Raw genomic sequence first — 25,331 nt, 5'->3', positions numbered from 1 at the left:
TGACGCGCGCCTCATTTTAGTTATCGTTACTGGATTAAAAGTTAACACGGTGCAATTGGTTAAAAAGTGGGATCTCGAACACCGTCGATCGCCTGTGTCGCGTCGGTGCACACGGCGGCTCGCGGTGGTTCATTTAATTGGTACCAATTGTGTATATATATATATATATATATAAAATAAATAAATATTAAAATATTCAAAAATATTCAAAAACTTTTTTGAAAGCTCCCCTATATATAGAGGAAATTAAATGATTGGTTTCATATGTCATTAGTGTAAAGATAAATTATTATTAAACGTGTTTTGTATATAATAAAATATCAATTATATTAATCAATTCTAGTTAAATCATTTTATTTTTGGATGACTGATCGTGAAAAACAATCACAACAAAATTTGACATAAATCGATATGGCATTATTGTAACTATTAAAATATGTATATATATATTAAAAATATAAATATTTTATTATAAAAATAAATATTAATAAACACTAAAAAAAATAAATATTCAAAATGAAATAAATGAAATAAAAATATATATTAAAAATATAAATATTTTATTATAAAAATAAATAAATATTAAAAATATTAATACATATAAAAATATTCAAAAACTAAAATAAAATACAAAATAAAAAATAAAGTTTTTTGAAAGCTCCCCTATATATAGAGATGAAATTAGATGATTGGTTTCATTTTGCGTACAGTAAAGAAACAAAAGACAAAACAGGAAACTTCTTCGCTTTTGTATAAAAAGCTTTAATGATTTTGAAAATGAAACATAAAAAACTGCAAACTGTTGGCAGGTAAATCCTCAATAAATACAATTCTCAAATAAAAAAAAAAATACAAGATAAAAACAATGGAAAAATGAAATAATATATAATCATTTACAACGGGGGTGTCCAAATGGCTTCTCCCCCCCGAGGGCTACATACAGAAAAGTAGGATCATCACAAAGAATCCCAATTTCACAAGAAAATCATTTGCATTTACATAATACACACAAAAGCGGCGTCTCAATGCTTTATGGGACGACAGAAGCAAAATAGCAAACATGACTGATCAAGTATGAGTACATTTTCACCAAAAAAATAATAAAATAAGGAATAATCATTCCTTAAAAAGCCTAAAAATAGTTTCCAGTATGAACACATGCTGGCAGAATCTTAACCTACAGACTATTATTTTGTTGTTAGTAAGCCGTTATGTCGAGAAACATCTTTGACTGCTAGCTACTTAGCATCGCTATCAAGACCATCGATAGTCACCAGTGATTTCAACTCAAATGTAACAAAAACACAAGAAAAGTCATTCGTTTCACAGTGTTGGAAGATGCTGATACAGTCAAGTGTGATGATAATAAAAAAGTGCTCCATCCATAAATAATAAAACATTAAATTGCATAAAATGTACAATTGTACAATAAAAAAAAAACTTGCACAGACGCGGCGATGCATGATAATATTCATCAAACACTTTTTTACATACATTCCTCTATTTCTGTGGCAAGAAAATATACATTTTATTTTAAAAAAATATGTAAAAAGCAGCATTAAAAAAAATAACACAAGGTCAGGGACTTTGGTAAACAAACATATTGCTGAGGCAATTAGTATGTACAGTATATGCATGGTTTGTATTCACATTCACATATTGACCGGCGGCAAGTGTTTATGTACAGTTGGAGAAAAATTAGGACACCCCGTGGTGCGACTTCCCTGACAAAAACACCCTAAACTTGGCCGCTCACAAGTCAGCAACTTGACACTCCAGAGGTATAACTGAGAAATATACAAACATGTACCAATACAGGTGGAAAATGGAGAGATGACATTTTATTTCCTCACGAGGGTCGCGGGGGGTGCTGGAGCCTACCCCAGCTGTCTTTTTGGGGCGAGAGGCGGGGTACACCCTGGACTGGTCGCCAGCCAATCACAGGGCACATATAGACAAACAACCATTCACACTCACATTCATACCTATGGACAATTAGGAGTCGCTAATTAACCTAGCATGTTTTTGGAATGAGAAAAACCCACGCATGCACGGGGAGAACATGCAAACTCCACACAGAGATGGCAGAGGGTGGAATTGAACCCTGGTCTCCTAGCTGTGAGGTCTGCGCGCTAACCACTTGACCGCCATGCCGCTATTAAATTTTATTTTAAATTTTAAAATTTGAAGTTTTCCATTCATTAGGGCGCTGCAATAACGTCAGCCTCCCATTGCAGCACCAGCCATTCATTTTCTATGCTGCTAGTCCTCCAATGGGAAAACTTCGAAATGGAAAAATATTTTCATTTTAAACTTTTTTGTGTATATTCCTCTGGTATAACTTTTGAGTGTTAAGTTGCTGTGTGATGACTTTAATGTTCTTTTTAAGTGTCGGACTGTTTCAGGAGTACAATACTGTGTTGAGAAGCTTATCATGACTTTTTAGTATTTAGTATTAATAAGGGGCAAACTCCACACAGAGATGGCTGAGGGTGGAATTGAACCCTGGTCTCCTAGCTGTGAGGTCTGCGCGCTAACCACTCGACCACCGTGCCTCCATTAAATTTTATTTTAAATTGAAAAATTTACAGTTTTCCCATAATGCATGGCATCTGAGCAACACATTCATTGGAGCGCTGCAATAACGTCAGCCTCCCATTGCAGCACCAGCCATTCATTTTCTATGCTGCTAGTCCTCCAATGGGAAAACTTTGAAATGGAAAAACTATTTTCATTTTAAACTTGTGATGGAATATTTGTGTATATTCCTCTGGTATAACTTGTGAGTGTTAAGTTGCTGTATGATGACTTTAATGTTCTTTTTAAGAATCGGATTGTTTCAGGAGTATAATACTGTGTTGAGAAGCTAATCATGACTTTTTCCATGATTTGAGTTTACAAGTTAGATTTTGTGCTGGACAAAGTTTTCCAGCTTGATAATAATCCGGGCGGTACATTCCATAACTCTCATGGCCACCTCAGACGTAAATCTGTCATTGGGGATCTGCGGAAACGGCAGAAGATCGGGATAGCGTGTTCTCAGACTGTCCACGCCGTAACCTTCCAGGATGTGGACGTCACTGGCGAGCCCCGCCAAGTGAGCGTTGTACTCCTCCACCTTCTGCGCCAAGGCCGTGGGCTTCACGTCCTTGTCCGATTTTCCTCTCACGGCGTAGTCGGCAGCGATGAGGGCGAGCTTTGTCGCCAGGTAGCATTTGAAGCAGACCCACTCGTTGGCGTTTTTGTGGAGGTCGTTGCGAGCGGCCGAGTAGTTGGCTCGGGCTTGCCTCAGCCATCGGCGGGCTTCCACGGGGTTTCCGACCGTCTTGAAAGAAGGGGGCACAAAGAAGCGGTGAGTGTGCGAGGAACCCGCGTAGCTCGCGTAAGGTTCCCTGAACTGTTGCCTCTCCGACTTGTGACTAGTCGCCTCCTGGTTCCATGACGAATAGAACCTTTGAAAGGAGAACTTCTCCGACTGGAATCGAGAGGACGACGTCGTGTAGGGTCTCCTGGAAGCTCGGTCTGTATTGTGCTGGTCGGTCAAAGACTGCTTTTCCATTCTGTTGATCTCATTCTGCAGATGCTTGAAGACCTCGGTGGCAATGTCCAGGTTCTCCGCGTTTTTGTCCGGATGCCACTTGAGATACAACCGCCGCAGTATTTTCTTTCTTTCCGTGTCCGGAAGCTTCCACGCCTGCTCCACGACCGACGTGACTTCTTTTAAGATCTCGGGCAAAGCGTTGAGCTTGATCTTCTTGGGAGACTGTTTTTGCGTAAGGGGTCTCTGGTTGTCCCTGCTGGAAAACAGAGGAGGCATCATCTGCTGCGTTGAGGAGCGACTGTCCGGACTTGTCGGGGTCGATGGCGCGCTGGTCTCTCGAACGTTGGCACTTTCGTCTTGTCTGGAGAACTTGTACAAGTCCAGGGAGCTGACTATTTTGTATTCACTGTAACCGATGTCGATCTGGAAGCATTTTCCCAAGAAGGTCGCATTTTCGTCCTCTTCTCGCTCCACTTCCTGAACAACGATTGCGTAAGTGTACGTGGGCTGGTAGGACCCGTAGATATCTCCACCTTCAGAGTCGACAAGATAACCCACGTACTCTCCAGGGTAGAACACATTCAATGGATCCATGAGGAGCGTGTGGTGTATCTCAGCAGGGATTGGCGTTCCGGGAAGAGGTAGCTCAAGTTTGGATGTTTCCGTGGAGTCGTACTTCACACCGAGGTTGTCCAGCTTCTCTGTGATTCTGTAGATGTCGTTGCAGCCCAGCATGGCGATGAGATAAGACGTGTCAGAGATCAAATTATCCGTAGCGGACTTCAGTGTCATGGCCAGAGCTAAAAGGAAGTTGATGTCTTTGCTGTCGGAATGCTGGATGTAAAGATGGATCACAGCCGTTCCGTACCTCTTGAGGAAGGCGAGCGTTTCGCTGCGACTGTGCGGGATGGGGCTGAAACCTTTCACTCTTAAGGTCGTCTGGAGCTTCTCGAAGCAGGATACCTTCAGTCCCTCGCAGAGCGCTTTGCAAAGTCGTACGGCTTTATCCTCGTTCACAAGGAACGCGTTGTCGTTCTCGTGTTTCATGATTCGGATCAACCCTGTGATGAACTGCTCAGACGAGAGCAAGAGCTGGAGTCGGCCTTGGAGAGAGCAAAGAGCTCCGAACTGGCACATTTTGGGAGAGTCTTCATCCAGCTGTTCTTCAAGGATGCTGCTAAGCAGTCTTGGTCGGAGATTTTGAGGAAGCAGCATGATGAGCTTGGTATGGAAAGCGTGATCTTTGCCCAGGTAGCATTGACTCATGTCGACGAGCATCTGGACACCGACGTTACCCTGAATTCTACTCTTGTAGTGTGGAGCGTCATCGTAGACTAAACTGTTGGATTTGGCTAATCGGCCATCATGACTCGGGAGATAAAAGCTCAGCTCTCGGAGACTCTCCAGATCTTTGCGCATCTCCACCGGATCGTTATGAAGACACTTGAAGAGTCCGGACACGACCCTTTTTACGGTTCGCATCTCATTAGGGTCAAGCGGGTTGCCTTCGGAACTTCTGTAAATTCGCCACAGGACCTCGACGTATTGCTTAGTTGACACAACATCTTCGGTCCCCAGAAGCTTAAACAGCTGATGGAAGGTACCGAGGTCCAGGGGTAACTTGTACAAGTACGGTTTGAAGTCGGATTCGTTGTCCAAATTGATCACGACTTCTTCGGGTTTCAGCAGCTTCCATCCGTCCTCCACCATGACAAATGCAACACCGCGAAGCTGATAGCGGAAATCTCTTTTATCGGCGTTTAAGAACTCGTAAGTGGACCTCAGGACTTTGTTCCTGGTTTTGACCATTTCGTCATCCGGACTGGAGATGTTGCAGACGTTCTTGCAGTTACTAATGACTTTCTCCAACGGCGGGTCCAAGTTCACACCCAATATGCTCAGCACTTGATCCAGCTGTTCTTGCCCGGTGAGCGTACTTCCGTCCTGCTCCTTGATGCTCGAAGGGGTCGCTTTTTCAGGCAAGATTGGGCAAGACGTCCACACTAAGTGGATTACGTCAGTTTGCTTGAATTTGGGGTTAACTTGAGAGCCACTGAAACGAATCAAAGGCAGCGTTCCACTCATCTCTTGGTACTGTGAGTGAAGCTTGAGAAGTTCTTTGGGGGCTCTTTCCGGGCACAGGAAGGGTATCATTGAGAGCTCGTTCAGAAAAGAGCCTTGAAAGAGATCCGTTCTTTCTTTGAAAATATGATTTAAGAGGACATCGAGAATGTTTTGAAGTTTGTCTTTGGTCCAGTTTTCTGTTTGCGACTTGATGCTGACCTCTTTTGCAAACTGAAGAATCTGCGGCTGCGAGACTTTGTGCTTGAGGCCGATTTTTCTCAGGAAGCCCACCCACGAGGAGAGCGACAATGTTCCGTTCTTGGGTTTTGACACTTGCTCCACTTTTCTGAAGAAATCACTTGGTATGAAGGACTTTTTAGGCAGCATGACTTCAAACACCTTCACCGTTTCATCGTAGAAGAACTTGGCCGGCCTCAATCTGTTTGAATAGTCATAGATGAACGACAGCCCGTCTAATTTGTCGTATAGAAGATCCCTCGTCTCGCACGACTCTTCCATCGACAAGAGTCTCTCCTTCAAATACACAATATGCTCGGCTTTGGCGTGGTATGAAAGACTTTCAAACTTCGGCAGAAGGTAACGGAGATAGATTTCAACGTCATCGATGGGCATGCAGCCGAGGAACGTGTACAGCTCTTTCAACTGGGGGCTGTCAGAAAGAACAACAAAAGAGGACGTTTGAGCCCATTTGTCGATATCGGCAGTGGGGATGTTCTTCTCCAGCACATAAGTGGAACCGTAACTTGAAATGCTGACGTATCTCCCGTTGACGGACTTAAAGCACGGTAAGAGTTTCAGGCTTTGGGCATGCTGCTGTGTGAGGCTAGCAAGGTTGCAGGTGAAATACAACAAAAGAGTCTCAAAGTCCTTATCGGTGAGGCTGGTTGCCTTGAATGCGGACGTCTGTATCATGTACTCGAGAGCTTTCAGAACGCTCGCTGGGTTTTCGATGTTTGCGGTGTGACGGGACAGAAAAGGGAGAATCGGGTTTTCTTTGACGCTGATTTTGTTCACAGCGAGTTGGATGCACCCTGCTTTCATTAGAGTGTGGAAGATTTTGTCGTTTTGGCCGTGGGGAAATATGGCGATGTTGAGTAAACTCAGCGGTAGAAGCATGTCGTATTCGGGGACGACTAGCTTTTCTCTCACCATAAACTTAACGCCAGGCAGCAAGGCCCATTCTTTCAGGATGTCCAGCACGGCGTCAAAACTGGGTTTGGCATCCAGTTGATCCTCCTTGAACGCCACGTTCTCACTGATGAAGTTCCAAACGCTCTTAAGCCAAGATTCGCTTCCGAACGTGTCTCTCCACTTAACAGGACTTTTTGTTCGGTACTCTCTCGGAAGAACAGATCCTAGCAGGTCGCCGAAGCTGTTGATGTCAAAGTGTTTTGCTAAATCTGCCTCGAACAGGATGCCGCCGTACTTGAGATACATCGTGTTCATAAACATTTCTTTTCTAGATGGGATCAGTTCGTGATGGGATGTTAGAAACTTCTGTCTCTTGGTGTCAAACACCTGAAGGATATTGTCCGTTGTGAGCAACGCAGGCAAGCCTTCAAGCAGAGCGTCGTCCGCCTCAACATCCTTGAAGCAGTAGTCAACAACAAGCTTCAGGTTGTGAAGATGTTTGTAGTTGGATTGCTGGAGTCGACAAGGAAGTTTTCCAACATGGCAAGACGTGTCCGGCGAAGAGAAAGTGTGAAGAAAGTTCCGGACTTCTGCCGGTGTTACGTAGCTCACCGGTATCCCCGCGTCCTCCAAACATAAGTAAAGATTCGCGGTCTCGTCGCAACTGTGAACCAGGTTGAAACCGATATCCAGAAGCAAGGTCTTCAGCCTGTAGACATTCTCAGCTACAGACTTCCTGGACGTGATGTTGTACTCTGTGTTTTTCAGGTTCTGGAGTTCGTCTTGGAGAAGATTGTCGAAAAAGGCTCTTCCCTTGATAGCGGCCGATGTATTAGCCCAAGAGATGTAAATAACTGAGTGCATGTCGGAGTTATCGATCTGCGGCGCTCTGACGACGGGCAGAAGGCGCTTCAAATCGGTGTGGATACAACTGTACACAGCTTTGACCAGGCAGTACCAATCTGGCTGGATATCAATCCGGTTCACCGGGAAGAAGAACAAGAACTTCTTCAAAATGTCCTTTGCGGTATGAAGCGGGGTTCCCTGCAGCACGGTTATGGTTGGATCGGGGCCCGGGAAGCAGCGTCTCTTAATCTGGGTAAGGAGCTCCACACAAGCGGGCGCTATGAGCGACATCATCAAATTATTGTTCCAGTCACTCCTCACACCGACGCCGTTGTCGTCTCGCCACAGGTTTCTTCTGGCCGAATCGAGGGCGAAATGACCGTTGACGTGGAAAGGGAGCCCGGTTTCGAGTGACAGTGGTAGAAAACAGAACGCTCTGTGGGGTTTTCTGTAATTGTGGCTAACGCATGCTGCCACCCCTCCACGTGGAAACAGAGTTATGTCCTCGTTTTTGTGCGCCGAGATGACACTTTTGGAGACGAGTTCCATGTTCGGGAAGCCGGAGCGATTGCAGATCATCCATGTGGTCAAGTTCCCTTCCGTGTCCTCTATATCTAAAGTGTAGGTGATCTGCTGAACTGGAATAGAAGCGAGATGCTTCTTTTTGGTCACGCTATCAATAACCGAGGCGTGAAACTGTTTGCGTTTTAAGCGGTCGGAATCAGTTATTTTAGCCGTTACGGAGTAAAGCACTTTCAGTTCTCCGCTCGCACTGTTGACTTCGCAGATGGATATTTTCTCCATGTGGTTCAGGAACATGAGCAGCTCCGCGCCGTCATTCTTCAGCTTTTCCAGGAGGTTTTGCACCATTCTGTCTGATGCCGGGATAGAGCTGACCTCCGATGTTCTTGCCATTTCTGTAGACCGGATAGGGAATCTGAACATCGTACTGTGTTCCAATTTAAAGTGAGCTCCCAAGTACAGATTAAGAACATCGGAAAACTGAGATCGGAAGTCAGAGTCCAAATCTCTGAACATCCTTCCGGGACTCACAGATGTTGCCCCCGGTGCATATTGCGCATGCGGGTCAAAGATGCACAAAATGTCATTATTTGAGATGAACGACGGGCAGTCGGTGATGTGGTAGACGGAGTTGAACCCGATGCCATACTGACCCGTCTTTCCTGGATTTGCCTCTTTTGTTCCTCTTCCGAGGTTCTGAATACCTCGGATATCATCCTCGGTGAACGGCTGGTTGTTATACACGCAAAGCGCCGGGCCCTGCATTGGAATCCATTTATCATCAAAGATTCTGTCGGCGGGGTGCGTTCGGGGGTCAAAGACAAAGTAGATTTCAGTCGCTTTGGCATCATCTGCATTTTGAAGCAACTCTTTCAGCATCTCTTTCTCGGACGGATAAGCATCCAGAATGCTTTTGATTCTGCTGGTGAGCTTTTCCTTTTGGCCGAACTCACTTCCCGGTGCAGTGAAACACACATTTGACGCATACCTCTCCAAGGCTTTGTGACGTTTAGGTACGGCTCCGAGCTTCACGGCGACTTCTCTCGGAATATCCCCGTGGCAGTACTTTACGGAGCTGTCCCTGACTTTGATCCAAGGGCAGTCGTTGTAGCACAGAGACTTCGACGGCTGCAGCGTCAGATTGGAGTCCGGGAGAAGAATGGCACCATAGTTTGCTTGACAGAATTCTTGAGTTTTATCCCGTATCAAACTCCATATCCCTTCGCTGATAATTCTGCGGCACAGCTGGAAGTTCTCTTCGGTGAGAGACCTCCGCCCGCATTCTTGCTTCATAACTTCAAGAACTGCCGAGAAGTCGTCGACTGTGAAACTGTGCTGCACTCCAACGTTCTCAAAGAGCTCCCGACAGCTGTTTCTGTATTTGTTCGGGAGCTGATAAAGATGCGGAGCAGCGTCAAAATTCAGGTGGAATGCAACCTTGGAAGGATTCACGTATGTGTTCTCCACCAAAATGGAGTTAAATGTTTTCAACTCCACGGCGGTTTGCTCTTGGGCGTTCTTGCACTGAAGCATCTCCTCGTGTAGGTGCTTGTAGCAAGCGTTTGTTATGTTCTCTTGATACAGCGTTACTCCATCAAACGACTGAGATAGCTTCTGGAGCTGACTGATGACAAGCTCAACCGAGGGCTTCTTTATCAGACCGAGACAGTCCTTCACGGCCAATGACATCGCACCGCAACCTTTGAAAGACGGGGAGTTCTCATTCAGCACCGTTTTCATCAGACATACAATGTCTTGATGTTCGGTTGTGAAGAGCTCTCTTGCGGAGAACATTGTCGTCGGGGGGAAGTTATTCCCGTGCCACGGTAGCGAAAACCCCGCGGGTCTTGTCAGAAACGGGAGGAATTTGATGTCCTGTAGTTTCTCCGTCAGCTCAGGTGTTCCCTGGTCTCTCATTTTCAGCTTCTCGTCGATCAGGCTTAGCAAGACGCTGCTGCGAAAACACGCGGCCGTGTGATCACTTTCATTCAAAGCGGCAACTGATTCGGTGCGTTCAATGAGATCGTCCCATGACAGATCGTCCTTCACCATTCCCAACTGCAGGAGCTTGACTAAACACACCGGATTTAAGTAGTCTTTAGCGCTTCCCTCGGGAAATCTTCCATCGTCGGCGTTGAACAGTTTAGCGACTCTGCCTTCTGGGTGAATCAACCTAGAAGGTAAAACCAGCTCTTTGTTGGGACCGGAACAAGGGATGCAAGGAGTTACTCTGAGAACCGATGCAAACTGTTCCATTTTATCATTCAAGACGTACTGCATTAATGGATCTCGGAGTTCTTTGTCAATTTCCTCAATATGAGGGAAAAAGACATCGGTGAAAAACTGCCTCTCTGTTAAGGTGTTTTCCATCAACGTTCTCTTGCATCCGGCATCTTCAAAGCCTTCCTTCACCCAGTCGGGAAGTTCAACAGCACAAAGGTTTTGTGAGCCGCTCTTTCTTAGATATTTCAAGAAAATCTTGAAAGAAGCTGGGCCGATGACCGGCTTGCACAGGAGGGCGTCATCGAGAAATCGGACGTATCTGATTGACACCCATGTTTTTCCATCGGAGAAAAACATTGCCTGCTCCCCGTCGCCACCTTTGGCTATTTCTTGGTAGACTCCCTGGCTGACTAACGTGAAGTCATCGTGCACGTGACTCGGATCCGGCCACGCCGCGTAATAGTCGTAGTTAACGAGTTCTCCGCTTTCCGCCATGACACGAAGCATTGTGAGCGCGGCGAGATAAGCCTGAACGATAACGTGTCTCATGAAGACGGAATTCCATCTCCCTTTGGTGTCGGTTTTCCAGATCTCTTTGCGGTTGGAAGTCACGGCAAAGCAGCCGTTTATGTGGACCGGGAGGCCGGTTTTGATTCTGAGAGGCAGGTAGCAGAACACCTCTCCAATCGGGACGGCGTTCGACTTAACCGACCACTTCCGGTTCTCCTCTTCGGTCAGCAGAACGGCCACTCCGCCGCATGGAACGAGTCCGAGTCTTTTCCCGCTGTCGTTGAGGGAAAATTTCAGTGCTTCGGTTCCATCCATGCACGAGCATATGAGCCAGTTGGTGACTTCCACCGCCTTCTGGGGCATTTCATCCGTTAACCTTCTTGTCTGAATCCCTTTTGCGGCCATTTCAAAGTACTGGTTCGGATCTTCTTCAGAACCTCTGAACAACGGGGAGTGAAGATCAACGATGCGCTTGAAGACATTATGGAATTCCTCCACCGTAATGCGAATAATGCAGCCGGATTTTGGAATATCAGAAGGTACCTTGTTGGTACTTGCTACCTTCTTCATGACCTTGGCGGCAGATTTCAGGATACTCAAGGGTCCGTACGAGGCCTTGGATGACCACACACTTTTGTTAATGGTGACAACATCTTGAGCTCCGGCGGGATTTGGTTCTTCGAATTTTAGGTGTTTTAGAACCATACTTCCTACGTGCTGAGTGAAGAGAATGAACCGATGACCGCAGATGCTGAACTCATCGACGAGGGAGTAGATATCCGTGGTGTTGTAGTACAAGCTACTAATTTCACTCACCGAGGCCTCCTGCTCGGTTCGGAAGGGCAGCCTGAACAAAGTTCCATCGTATTTGTACGGCAAATCCTGCGCGAGAGGAAGCTGGCAATTGAAGACGTTAATGAACGGTTTGAACTGGTTTGGGAATTTCCTCAAGCGCCTTTGCTGTTTGCTCCAGTTGATTTTGATCCCTGGATTAGACGTGTCTCTGATGTGCTTGCTGATGTGATTGATATTCGGATCAAACATGATCATGAACTCTCTGCTCAGTATCACGGGGATGTCCGTGACGTGATAAACAGAGTTAAAACCCAAACCGAACTTGCCGACTTTGTCTGCCTCGCATCTCTTCACCGAGCCGCCTAACCTTGTGATGTTCAGAAAGTCCGTGTCTGTGAATATCGAGTTGTTGAAAGACCACAAGGAAGGCCCGTGGCACACTATCATGCCGGGATCCAGGAGATTCTCTCGAATGTCCGTGTTTTTCCTCATGTCGATAAGAAAACTACACTCTGTCGCGCTTGCATCATCTGCGTTCTGGAGAAGCTCTTTAAAAATGTCCGCTACCGATGGGTATTCCTCCAAGATGTTCTTTATTCGAACAGTCAAAGGTTCACGTTGGCCTGACTGTTCAAAACCGAGATTCTCTGGGTTGATCAGTCTCGTGCTCAAACATGGCACTTTAAGCCACTCTGCGGTTTTCATAGGGATGTCGTCGTGGATTAATATAATCGGCTCCGATGCGTCATCGAGTAAATCGTTCAAATCGTCGACTTTGATGTCGCAGTACGTGCATTCATGAATGGGCCTCATTGCTAATTTGCTCGGGTCCTTGTAACAAAGAACGGGCACGTGCACGGTTGTCTCGACTTGTATCTGATTGTTGTAAAGCCACCTCAGGATGTTGATCAAGAGCAGGACGTTATGTTTGCTTTCCTCCTTGGTGAGCTCCGCTTGACTTCGTTGCTGGATGGTGCCGATGACGTCGAGCACGCGGCTCGAGGACACCTCTTCAAGTGAGCCGCAGAACTTGAAAAGCTTATGAAACTTTCTCATTGTTTTCGGAATGGAGTACAGATAAGGCTGAAGGTCTAAATTGGGAACGGGTTTTACCACCGTTTGGCCGGGAGATGAGAACGTCTTCCCCGTCCACACCCAATCGAAACGCAGTGATGTCATTGCTTCTCTGGCGTCCTCGAGATGAGCTTGCATGAAGCCGTAGATCTCAAACAGGATCTGCTGGAATTGATACCAATCCTCTGTGGTGAAGTCTTGGGACTTGTGCCAGTCGTTCACCGCTTTCAGGTGCTGCAAGACCTGGTCCACTTGCGGCTCGACGGTTAGCTTGAGTGCCTTTTTCATACCAGCGGACGTGTGTTCAACCAGGGCGACTGAAGATCCCACGAGGACGGCGTGAGATATCTCGCACATCTGTGACAGAGAGCAGATGTTTAGAGTATCTCCGACCCATGCAAGGGATTTCGGATAGGTAGGAGGTCTTTCTTTGCACACGGGGACCCATTTGAGTTTCCGTAAAGACGCTTGAGCATCTGTTGATTTCACCAGCTTTGTTTGTCGATTCAGGATCTGTAGAAGTGTTTTGGACTTTTTCATGATCAAATCCCACTCCGGTTCCGGGTTGCTTTGTAAGTCCTCGATCTTTTTGGCTACTCGAAGAACATCTTTCTCGCCGAGTTGTACTTCATTTCTTAGTCCCAGCTGTCTCATTGAATGGAGAATATCAGAAGATGAGGTGAACGTACTTGTGGGAAACCTGGTTTCTTCTTCCTGATAGAACAAATTCTGTAGAATCTCTAGATCTGGATCAAAAAGTTCCGATGCTTTCAGCAACTTCCCAGAAGGCATTTGGATGAATTTAAGTGCAGAAAGCCATCCGATAACAGAAGCATTTTCATTCTTCAGGAATGCCAAATGTTTAAGAGCCCAAAGTATGATTTTGGTTATTTCCTCTGCGGTGTAGAATCCACTTTCGATGTCCTGAATGATTATTCTCAGACATTCCGTTGTTTTTACTTGTGGAACTTTGAGTTTCTTAATGAGGCGAATGGACTCCTCATCACGCGAGCCCACCAGGCAGGGAGATATTTTGACCTCTGGTGGGTACTTGGCTCTGTGATGCAAAGCTCGAGCCCCTCTGAGTGACGTGAAAGCTGTTGTTCCGTCGCTACTGATTCCGATTCGCTCAAAGATGGACAGTTCGAGTAAGGTATGCTTTTCCTTCTCTGTAACGTCAGGCAATCCCGATAGGAAGTTCCGGAGTGTTATCCTCTCTTTGACCGAGAAAGACGAGACTTGGCTGGTCAAACGCTGTGTTGACATTCTATCCATGATTTGCAGCAACATTCCGGGAGTGCAGGGTCGGATGTAATTTTTGAGCTGCGGATGCTGCAAGCATGGATCCTGCTTTTTCATCACCACTGCACCGAGTTTTTCCAGAACTTCGAGAAGGCCTTCAGAAAGGGGTGTTTCCTCTTCGTTTACGATAACGACCGGGGATGGAGATCTGAGGCGTAGGAGCGGAACTCTTTCCATGCTCTCCTCCAGTGGCACAAACGGAATCAAAGGCATGTCGTCAAAGGTGCTGAGGTCATCGGAGAAATGGATGTAAAGATGCTTCCAAATCATCTTCAGCCAAGAAATGGTTGGATGCTTCAGCTCGCGGTTTCCGGGTTCCCATTGGGTGACGAGGTCTCTGTTAGGCCAAGCCGTTGTTAGGATCTCCTTGATGAGACGGGCTGAGCGATCAGGGCTCAGCATTTGGAGCTGAGTACAGGGTCTTCCTGTTCAAACCACAAAGAACATTTGTCATACTAACAAAGTCTAGCTATCTATCTAGTATCTATCTATCTAGTATCTATCTATCTATCTAGTATCTATCTATCTATCTATCTATCTAGTATCTGTCTATCTATCTAGTATCTATCTATCTATCTAGTATCTGTATCTGTCTATCTATCTATCTATCTAGTATCTGTCTATCTATCTATCTAGTATCTGTCTATCTATCTATCTAGTATCTATCTATCTATCTATCTAGTATCTGTCTATCTATCTATCTAGTATCTATCTATCTAGTATCTGTATCTGTCTATCTATCTATCTATCTAGTATCTGTCTATCTATCTATCTAGTATCTGTCTATCTATCTATCTAGTATCTATCTATCTATCTATCTAGTATCTATCTATCTAGTATCTATCTATCTAGTATATATCTATCTAGTATCTGTCTATCTAGTATCTATCTAGTATATGTCTATCTATCTATCTATCTAGTATCTGTCTATCTGTCTATCTAGTATCTGTCTATCTATCTAGTATCTGTCTATCTGTCTATCTAGTATCTATCTATCTAGTATCTATCTAGTATCTGTCTATCTATCTATCTAGTATCTGTCTATCTAGTATCTATCTAGTATCTATCTATCTAGTATCTATCTATCTATCTATCTAGTATCTGTCTATCTATCTATCTAGTATCTGTCTATCTATCTATCTAGTATCTGTCTATCTAGTATCTGTCTATCTATCTATCTATCTATCTAGTATCTATCTATCTAGTATCTGTATCTGTCTAGTATCTGTATCTGTCTATCTATCTAGTATCTATCTATCTATCTATCTAGTATCTATCTAGTATCTAGTATCTATCTAGTATCTATCTATCTATCTATCTAGTATCTATCTAGTATCTATCTATCTAGTATCTATCTATCTAGTATCTATCTATCTAGTATATGTCTATCTATCTATCTATCTATCTATCTATCTATCTAGTATCTGTCTGTCTAGTATCTGTCTATCTAGTATCTATCTATCTAGTATCTGCATCTGTCTATCTAGTGTCTGTATCTGTCTATCTAGTATCTGTCTCTATCTATCTAGTATCTGTCTATCTATCTATCTAGTATCTGTCTATCTAGTATCTATCTAGTATCTGTCTATCTATCTATCTAGTATCTGTCTATCTATCTATCTATCTATCTAGTATCTATCTAGTATCTGTCTATCTAGTATCTATCTATCTATCTATCTAGTATCTATCTAGTATCTGTCTATCTATCTAGTATCTGTCTATCTAGTATCTATCTATCTAGTATCTATCTATCTAGTATCTGTATCTGTCTATCTATCTAGTATCTGTCTATCTGTCTATCTAGTATCTATCTATCTAGTATCTATCTAGTATATGTCTATCTATCTAGTATCTGTCTATCTAGCATCTATCTATCTATCTATCTAGTATCTATCTATCTAGTATCTATCTAGTATATGTCTATCTATCTATCTATCTAGTATCTGTCTATCTAGTATCTGTCTATCTATCTAGTATCTGTCTATCTATCTAGTATCTGTATCTGTCTATCTAGTATCTGTCTATCTATCTAGTATCTGTCTATCTAGCATCTGTCTATCTAGTATCTGTCTATCTATCTAGTATCTGTCTATCTAGCATCTATCTATCTATCTAGTATCTATCTAGTACATGTCTATCTATCTAGTATCTGTATCTGTCTATCTAGTATCTGTCTATCTAGTATCTGTATCTGTCTATCTAGTATCTGTCTATCTAGTATCTACCATCTATCTAGTATCTATCTACCATCTATCCATCTTCCTATCTACCTAGTATCTATCTATCTAAACTAATCCAAAGTAGTTGTGTAGTTGTTTAGAATAATGCATCAACCAAAATGCTCCATTCTGTGAATGCAAAGCATAAAATTGCCAATGCCAAAGTACAAGGCCTTTTTATTTTTCATTGGTTAGACGTCCAAAAACAGTTAGAGGTCCTTTTTCCAGTCATTTGTTAGTTTGGGTTAGTGTTTGTCAAACGGCTAAGATACCTACCTGAGCATCCCCAAAGATAGCGCTGAACTGTAGTGACAAATGTTGAAGGCGTGGAATTAATTCTACTGTATCGCTTTCTATGATCTTTTCTATGAAATGCAAACACAACGGTACGCATAATATTTATATGAGGAAAATACTTTGTTACTTTACCTCTGCTTTTGGCTGCATCCTTCAGTCGATCCATTACTGAGGGTTTTATACTTTCCAGTATGAAGCGACCCTCAAGTCCTGGGTACAGGGATCTGATGAGAGAGTGTAATTACATTATGTAACTGGAAAATTCCTGCGGGAATTTTGATGGGCTTGCCACCTGTGCTGTGAACCTCGGGCCCGGTGCGCCAACGGCTACCGTGCTAGCACCTAGCAAGACAGCCTCAAGTACCGAAAAGGTTGATGCAGTCCCATAGTGTCCCGACACCATGCCATGTGTCTGTTTGCCTTTAGAAATGAGTAAATTAGCTTAAATGCTAACATGCTAACAGTCATCATGCTAGCATCTAGCAAGACGGCCTCAAGTTTAGAAAGTGCCAAGGTTGTCCTATAACCTCCCTACATCATGCCATGTGTGTATTTACCTTTAGACATGAGTAAATTAGCTTAAATGCTAACATGCTAACAGTCATCATGCTAGCACCTAGCAAGAGACCCTCAAGGTTAGAAACTGCCAAGGTTGTCCTATAACCTCCCTACATCATGCCATGTGTGTATTTGCCTTTAAATGTAAGTAAATTAGCTTAAATGCTAACATGCTAACAGTCGTCATGCTAGCACCTAACAAGAGGGCCTCAACTTTAGAAAGTGCCAAGGTTGTCCTATAACCTCTCTACATCATGCCATGTGTGTATTTGCCTTTAGACATGAGTAAATTAGCTTAAATGCTAACATGCTAGCAATTAGCATTTAACCACAGGGAAAGTTGAGAAGTTTATCAAAAAAATGAGCCGTTAATCACGTTTCTATGTGGCCGTATGGCTGAAGAACAAGGCTGTGAAAAGTCTGTAAATTCTAGTTTTCCCTGGAATGTGGCTGTTCTAAAAATAGAACAGGTGTATCTAATCGAGTGGCCCATTTTTGAACGTTTTGGTGAATAGCGTCGCCATGGTTACACAAAACGTTCCAAAAAATAAATACCGCTGTAGTCCTGAGCGTCAGGATTCCGGCGGTGTAACATGTTTGGGGGTCCTTCTTGCGGTTTTGGCCGCATTACGCGCACAAAAATGGGAAAATTAAGATATAATAATAGCTAAACATCACAAGGAATAACAATATGGGCTTGCTCAGTAATGCAAGCCCATAATTACATCATTATGAATAGTCAAGTGTGTACTTCACCTGGGATACTCGTCAGACGTAATGTAAACCGAATCCTTGTCAGTGACGGAGGATGAAAATGTGGTGAAGGTCCCATCCTGCAGCGGCAGTATCTCCAGTCCAATCAGGTCGCTGTAATCGGCGTCGCTAAGCGCAAACTCCAGCAGCAGCAGCTTCTCCTCTGAGGGCCCGTTATGTTTGTACTTCCTGAGAACCTGCCGCAGCAAAGGCGGGGTGACTTTCCTGACTTCGGTGCACTCAGCAATGGCGGCGTCCACGGCGGCGGGCACCTGCGCTACCTGCAGCCCCGAGCTTTGGAGGTAGCCGATGACGGTGTGTGAAATGTCTTGGTCCGTGCCGAGCTCCGAGAACACGGCCTGGTCCACGCTGACCCAGCTTTCGCTGATTGAATAAATGACGTCACGCTGAAGCAAGTCACGAAACAGAGGCCGAAGAACAGGTTTCCACCTGGATTTGACCCGGTTCGGGTCGGGCCAAGCTGCATAGGTACTTTGCGGAATTAATGTAAAGTCTTGGTCCTTTTTTGTCTGTGACCTTTTGATGACCTCAGTGATGAGAATGAAGTAAGCCCCGGGGATGATGGTGACTATAAGTAGCTCGTTCCACAAGGCAGCTGGATCCCTCCACTGGTCCACGTCCCGCCACTTGATACTCCTGCGGTTATCCGTGAGTCCAAAGAAGCCGCTGACGTGTACTGGAAGCCCGGTCTCGCTCTCCTCCCCGGGGGGAAGCGGAAGAAAGCAAAAGGCTCGTCCTGAGAAAGCAGAGGTAGCCATTTCATCGTCTTTGTCCAAAAGCGATAGCGGCAAAGCGATACCGATTGAAGGCATGAACTTTAAGTCATCTGCAAGAGAGTCCAAGTCGGCGCACATTCCTCGGCCGCCGACTCCATTACACACCAACCACTTCACCTTCTGAGTCTCTTTCTTGGTTTCATCCCGAGTCTCGATGTCAAGTTGATAAGTGACGCAAGTTATGCTGGAGCTGGGAACGCGGTTGCTGTAGTCGTCGACCGCGTGACTCAGCGTCTTCAGCGAGTTTGTTCTTTCGAGCCGATCGTCGGCGTTTTCGCTCGCTGTGACCTGAAACAACATTCGCTCGGTACCGTCCGACTCGCGAACGTGCAAAGACACCGTTTGAATGCTCTTCAGGAAAAGCAACACCGTGTCGGCGTCGGCTTTGAACGACTCGAAAAGCTCCAAGACCTTTTCTTTGTTGTAAAGGTTCCCGCTGAGCTGGGAGGGTTTGGTGCGGAGTGGGAAGCGGAATAGCGTTCCGTGGAAGCTGCCGTCCTCGATGGTGTGCTCAGAGCTCCCAAACATTCCGATATACGGAGCGAACTGGTCCGACAGTTCCGTGATCTCCTTGATGTCCGTCTTTAAGTTCCAACACTGTCCCGATTCGTTGACTCCAAACAGGGTCTGGTGAGGGTCCAGAATGGCAATCTGGTCTCCACTGAATATGCTGGGAACATCTGAGCCAAAAGACAAAAAAAAACATAAACGTATAGAAGCGATACATCATATCGCTGTCAAGACACTACCTGAAATATGATAGACAGAGTTGAAGCCGATCCCGAATCGTCCAACCTTCAGGGGATCGTCCCTCTTCCTACTTCTGGCTATCTCCTGTATCCCGTTCCAGTCCTCCGCAGTGAACACAGCATCATTGTAGACATAGAGTGCTGTACCTGCAAGCCAATGTGAACCTCGATTGGCATAATACAAGGGAACGACTTTCGGGGAAAAATCCTATGCTAGGACTACGTTATGCTAGCCATAGCATTTGAGTATGTGGAATCAAACTATGGAATGGATTGAGTAAGGAAGTCAAACAATGCACAACGATGAGCCAATTCAAGAAACAATACAAGCAGTTGATGTTTGCTAAATCCAAGGATGAAGAGTCTTGAACCAGTCATGATGTGCTATATATATCACTATATTGACACGCACTATGGTACCCATTATGGCATTGGATGCTCATATCACCCAGTACTTTGGTACGTGATAAAAAATTAAGTTCAGTTAAATTAAATTTGACCATCGTGAGACAGGTTAGTTTTACCCTATGATGATGTGTCATTGCAACAGTAATTCTGCAAATGAAATGAAATGAAATTATGAATTTTATTATTTATAATTATTATTATTTATAATTATTAGTGTTTATTTTTTCATTATTATATTAAATAAAATGTAATTAAATAAAATGTAATAAAATGTAATAAAATGTAATAAAATAAAATACAATACAATACAATACAATACAATTAAATTAAATTTGACCGTCGTGAGACAGGTTAGTTTTACCCTATGATGATGTGTCATTGCAACAGTAATTCTGCAAATGAAATGAAATGAAATTATGAATTTTATTATTTATAATTATTATTATTTATAATTATTAGAGTTCATTTTTTCATTATTATTATATTAAATAAAATGTAATTAAATAAAATGTAATAAAATAAAACAAAATGTAATCAAATGTAATTAAATTGAATTGAATTGAATTGAATTGAATTGAATTGAATTGAATTTGACCGTCGTGAGACAGGTTAGTTTTACCCTATGATGATGTGTTGTTGCAACAGTAATTCTGCAAATGAAATGAAATGAAATTATTAATTTTATTACTTATTATTATTATTTATAATTATTAGTGTTTATTTTTTTCATAATTATTAAATTACATTAAATAAAATGTAATAAAATAAGTTGTAATAAAATAAAATAAAATAAGTTGTAATAAATTAAATTAAATTAAATTTAATTAAGTTTAATTTAATTATTACAGAGGAATTTAATTTAATTTAATTTAATTTAAACTATATTTGGAAAGCAGGAAGTGAACAAATGTAACAGTTAGTGATTGTAAAAGCACCAGATGGAGGGGTAGGATTTTATAAGCTTTGCTTCTTCCTACTCCTTTTGGACATGTGGAACTGGGAACTGATTATGGGATGCACTCAATTGGAATCTGATGCATGTTCTAATGAAATGAAACCATTAACATTACCAATGTTGCATAAAAATTCAAGAGGTTGGGGCTACCACAAATGCTGAATGACTTTTGTGACAAATCCCTTTCATAGGCCGTCACAAGGAGGTAAGAAGAGAGGATCAGCTTGAGAGCAGATGCTCAATGATACTTAAAGCAGAAAACAAGGTAAACAAAAGGGTGTTTCCACAGAACTGACCTTGATGCTGAGCCATGTCAGGTGACCACAGTGACTCCACTCCATGCTCTGTCTCATCGTACAAGAACTTCACTTCTGTAGCTCCAGCATCCTCTGCATTTTGAATCAGCTCCTGGTGTGGGACAACATTAAAAAAAACAAGCCATGTCTCGCAAATGGCTCCTCAGCCACACTTTGGGCACCCCTTCTTTTAACGGAAAGTGATACTTACTTTGAGAATCTGTCCACCCTCTGGGTATCTTCTTAGGATATCCTTCAGAAACTCAACCAGTGGTGGCGTCGTCTGACCAAACCTCCCTGTGTGTCAATCAAGCTGGGTAAGCTCCGCCTTTTACCACTTTTTTTCCAATTCTTACCTCCGCCTTTGAGGCCCCTTCCCTCCAGTGTGACAGATACCTCAGGGCTTCCTGTCGGCACCAGGGACCCAACCTGCGTGCTGTCATCCAGCTAGAGAGCACAAGATGGAGACACGGCAGTGACTACAACATATCACTAAATTCTAATCATAAAAATGCATTTTAAGGGGATCTATATGCTCATTTTTTGGCGCTTTGTATTGAGTTGTGGACTCCGATAGAGCAGCTACACACAATAACAAGCACAGAAAGCGTTGTAGTTCTTCCAGAATCTGCATATATCACCTCGGACCTCGGTACGTGACAAAAAAATAAATATGGGCTAATAACTATAAAAGCTATCTTCACTAAATGTACTGCAAAAAAGGTCAGTAAGGATAATTCATAATGCCGCCTACAGAGAACATACTAAGTCCTTATTTCTAAAATCACAAATACTTCAACTTGCTGATATAGTTCATCTTCAAACAGCTCAAATAATGCATAAGGCTAAAAATAACCAATTATAGCTAAAAATGTCATCTAATACTTCTCTATGCAATTCGGTATGTGACAAAAATAAAATAAAAATAAAATAAAAATAAAAATAAAATAAAAATAAAAATAAAATAAAAATAAAATAAAAATAAAATAAAAATAAAATAAAAATAAAATAAAAATAAAAATAAAAATAACAATAAAAATTTAAATTAAATTAGGAAAGCAGGAAGTGAACAAATGTAACAGTTAGTGATTGTAAAAGTACCAGATGGAGGGGTAGGATTTAATAAGCTTTGCTTCTTCCTACTCCTTTTGGACATGTGGAACTGGGAACTGATTATGGGATGCACTCAAATGGAATCTGATGCATGTTCAAATGAAATTAAACCATTACCATTATCATTATCTGAAACTTTGGTTTAAACACGAGAATACAACATTCTAACATTTATAGGTCAGAAAAGTGGAAAAAGCATGTTAGGTCCCCTTTAAGATTCAAATCAAAGTCCTCAGAGAAAGCCGATCCATACTGAGTTCTATCAAGCAAACAAAAATGTTAAAAAAAAACGGTCCAAATTTGGAATCAACTGACACTAACCAGAGAAATCAGTCATAACAGAGCATTATTAACTTCGGAAAGGGAGGATTATTGATACAGGTCTTGCATCGTTGTGGTCAAGTGTTGCGTGAAACACAAGTTCATGACCTCCATCATAGTACTATGAAGGAGTGGCCTGCGGCTCATTTTTGTGCATGAGCTGCAAAGTGGCGAGCAGCCACCTGACCCCGTCAGTCATACGAGCCCCGAAAAATGAGGTCAGGTCCAAGTCTGACTAAGACTCCAAGAGGACCATCTCACGTGGTTCATGTGTAAAAATACATACGGTGACAGTAACAATGATTCTTCTGGTGTTTGCTGCATGATTTATAGCTAAATAAGAGTAAGTACATATAAAGGTGGCACATACATTTCAAACAATAAAAGCACTGATATCGGCTTATAAGTGTTTTTCCTGCAGTACAGGACCAGGATGTTTTCTGCTCCAGGCATTTACTGTATCTTCATGATTCGGAAAATGGGACTAAACCGCAAATAGGTCCACCAAAAGGTCAGCTAAAAGGCCGTCGCCTAGGGGACCGATTGGTTTGAACCGAAACATAACATTGCAGGCAATACTAATTATGACACTAACAATGTTGTTATAACCCAGGGGTCTCAAACTCAATTTACTTGGGGGCCACTGGAGCTAGGGTCTGGGCGAGACTGGGCCGCATCAGGTTTTCCAAAAAAAAAAAAAAAACGCATTTATTAAAAACAGAAAAATGAATAAACTTTGCTTTGGTTTCGATTTTCTACAAGAAAAGCTCTGATAAAACATTCCACTGTTCTCAAATATCTTAACTTTTTATTTTTCTACAAAAAATAAGATGAAAAATAAATAAACAAATCAAGAATTAAAAAAAAAGAAAATCAATCAATCAGTAATAAATAAATATAATAATAATAATAATAAAACAGCAAATAATAAAAACTGATTAAAATGAACAAAGCATTATTAGAGCCCTGTAGACATGACAAAACACGACTATAGTCACATTTATACTCTTTATTTACAACATATTGCGCAACTGCAGGGTCTTGAGACACATGCTAACTCGCAAACTAGAGAGCTAGCCACCTAAACGGTAGCCTTCAAGTTATTTCCTTTCAACTTAAATAGCCAAAAACTTACCACTTCCACACGGATAGGGAGGATAACTATTAACAGTTATTTAACCTTTAACATGAACATGAATCAAACGTAATCATTTTTTCTGGGTACATGATACCATACAGCATCCATATCAATTGGCCCGCGGTCCGCATGTTTGAGACCCCTGATTTATATAATATTATATTTTACAAATAATATATAATAATAATTAATTAATTATTTATTTATTAATATAATTAATTATTAATTAATATTGACTATTTAATTAAATTAATTAATTATTAATTAATTGCTCTAACTAATTAATTAATTATTAATGTAAATATACATTTTATTATAATAAAAATAAATTGTAATATAAAATGGGTGTGGGTTGTCTGCCACGTCTTCCAATGCTAACATGAACATCATTTTTTCTGGGTACATGATACCATACAGCATCCTAATTTGAGGGGGCCTCAAACTAGTGTCCTGCGGGCCACATTTGGCCCGCGGGCCGCGTGTTTGAGACCCCTGTTATAACCGATATTATTACACTTTTAATCGCCGCAGCGCCATCTGCTGGATGAGGTGTCCGGCAAAAAGTGAAATAAAATTAATCGACGAATTAATCTCCCGTAACAAAGAGATGTCTGAGTGGAGTCGTGATGTGAAACGTACCACTTTGCCATTGTGAGCGAGGCGCTGCTCCCTGACGGGCAGGTTTGTCTCTTCGTAGAGCAACTGCTTCACGTCGCCGACCAACGTCAGAGGGGGGACCTGGTAGGACCTCAGACCGAGGTAGTCATGGCGAACTGTCACCTGCGGCAACCTTAGGGAACAAATGACAGGAAATGGAGGTAATGTTTTAAACATAACATTCAGTATCAATATCAGAGTCTCCGCATGTACTGAATGATTTCAATTTAAAGCCAAAGTGGTGTTGGAATGTATGACATGCAGTCGACAGAAGCAAAAAGATCAAGTAGGCTCGACCCAAAACACCACAACATCATCTCGGGTCTGGAAGAATATGAATAGATTTTTCATGACACCAGAAATGAAAGAAAAATATCTTAAAGTTCCCCAGCCATGCTGGTGTCAGTGTGGTACAGTCAATGTCAACCATTCATAAGTGTTTTGGTTCTGCCCAAATATCAGCCATTTTTGGAAGAGGGCATGTAAAACCATGGAGAGGATTTTGGGTTCCAGTGTGACTTTTTCATGTGAGATGTTCTATCTGGGCCACCTGGTGGGAGACTTTGTGGTAAGAGAAGATAAATCTCAAAAGAAAAGCCATTACCAAAAAATGGATGGATAGATAGATAGATACTAGATAGATAGATAGATAGATAGATAGATAGATAGATAGATAGATAGATAGATAGATAGATAGATAGATAGATAGATAGATAGATAGATAGATAGATAGATAGATAGATAGATAGATAGATAGATAGATAGATAGATAGATAGATAGATAGATAGATAGATAGATAGATAGATAGATACTAGATAGATAGATACTAGATAGATAGATACTAGATAGATACTAGATAGATAGATACTAGATAGATAGATAGATAGATAGATAGATAGATACTAGATAGATACTAGATAGATAGATAGATAGATAGATAGATAGATAGATAGATAGATAGATAGATAGATAGATAGATAGATAGATAGATAGATAGATAGATAGATAGATAGATAGATAGATAGATAGATAGATAGATA

The 25,331-nt window shown here is 42.3% G+C and overlaps 1 protein-coding gene across 6 annotated transcripts in view; it reads right to left on the bottom strand.

The window, feature by feature from the left end:
* Nucleotides 1–744: 744 nt before the first annotated feature.
* sacs (sacsin molecular chaperone) overlaps nt 745–25,331 on the bottom strand; it is a 28,336-nt gene continuing 3,749 nt past the window's right edge. For 5 of the 6 annotated variants that reach the window (XM_058079284.1, XM_058079285.1, XM_058079287.1 and 2 more), the window contains exons 3-11: nt 24,273–24,423; nt 21,418–21,508; nt 21,273–21,358; nt 21,062–21,173; nt 19,403–19,549; nt 17,860–19,333; nt 16,678–16,769; nt 16,525–16,551; nt 745–14,454 (exon numbers count right to left, since the gene is read on the bottom strand). In XM_058079284.1, the coding sequence (XP_057935267.1) occupies nt 2,903–14,454; nt 16,525–16,551; nt 16,678–16,769; nt 17,860–19,333; nt 19,403–19,549; nt 21,062–21,173; nt 21,273–21,358; nt 21,418–21,508; nt 24,273–24,423 (13,732 nt within the window). In that variant the 3' untranslated portion in view covers nt 745–2,902. The remainder of the gene's footprint in view (nt 14,455–16,524; nt 16,552–16,677; nt 16,770–17,859; nt 19,334–19,402; nt 19,550–21,061; nt 21,174–21,272; nt 21,359–21,417; nt 21,509–24,272; nt 24,424–25,331) is intronic. The other variant, XM_058079288.1, reaches the window with a different exon arrangement.

This window comes from Doryrhamphus excisus, chromosome 8 (genome assembly GCF_030265055.1).
Source record: "Doryrhamphus excisus isolate RoL2022-K1 chromosome 8, RoL_Dexc_1.0, whole genome shotgun sequence".
Lineage (NCBI taxonomy): Eukaryota > Metazoa > Chordata > Actinopteri > Syngnathiformes > Syngnathidae > Doryrhamphus > Doryrhamphus excisus.
This window is presented reverse-complemented; position numbering and strand designations above follow the sequence as displayed.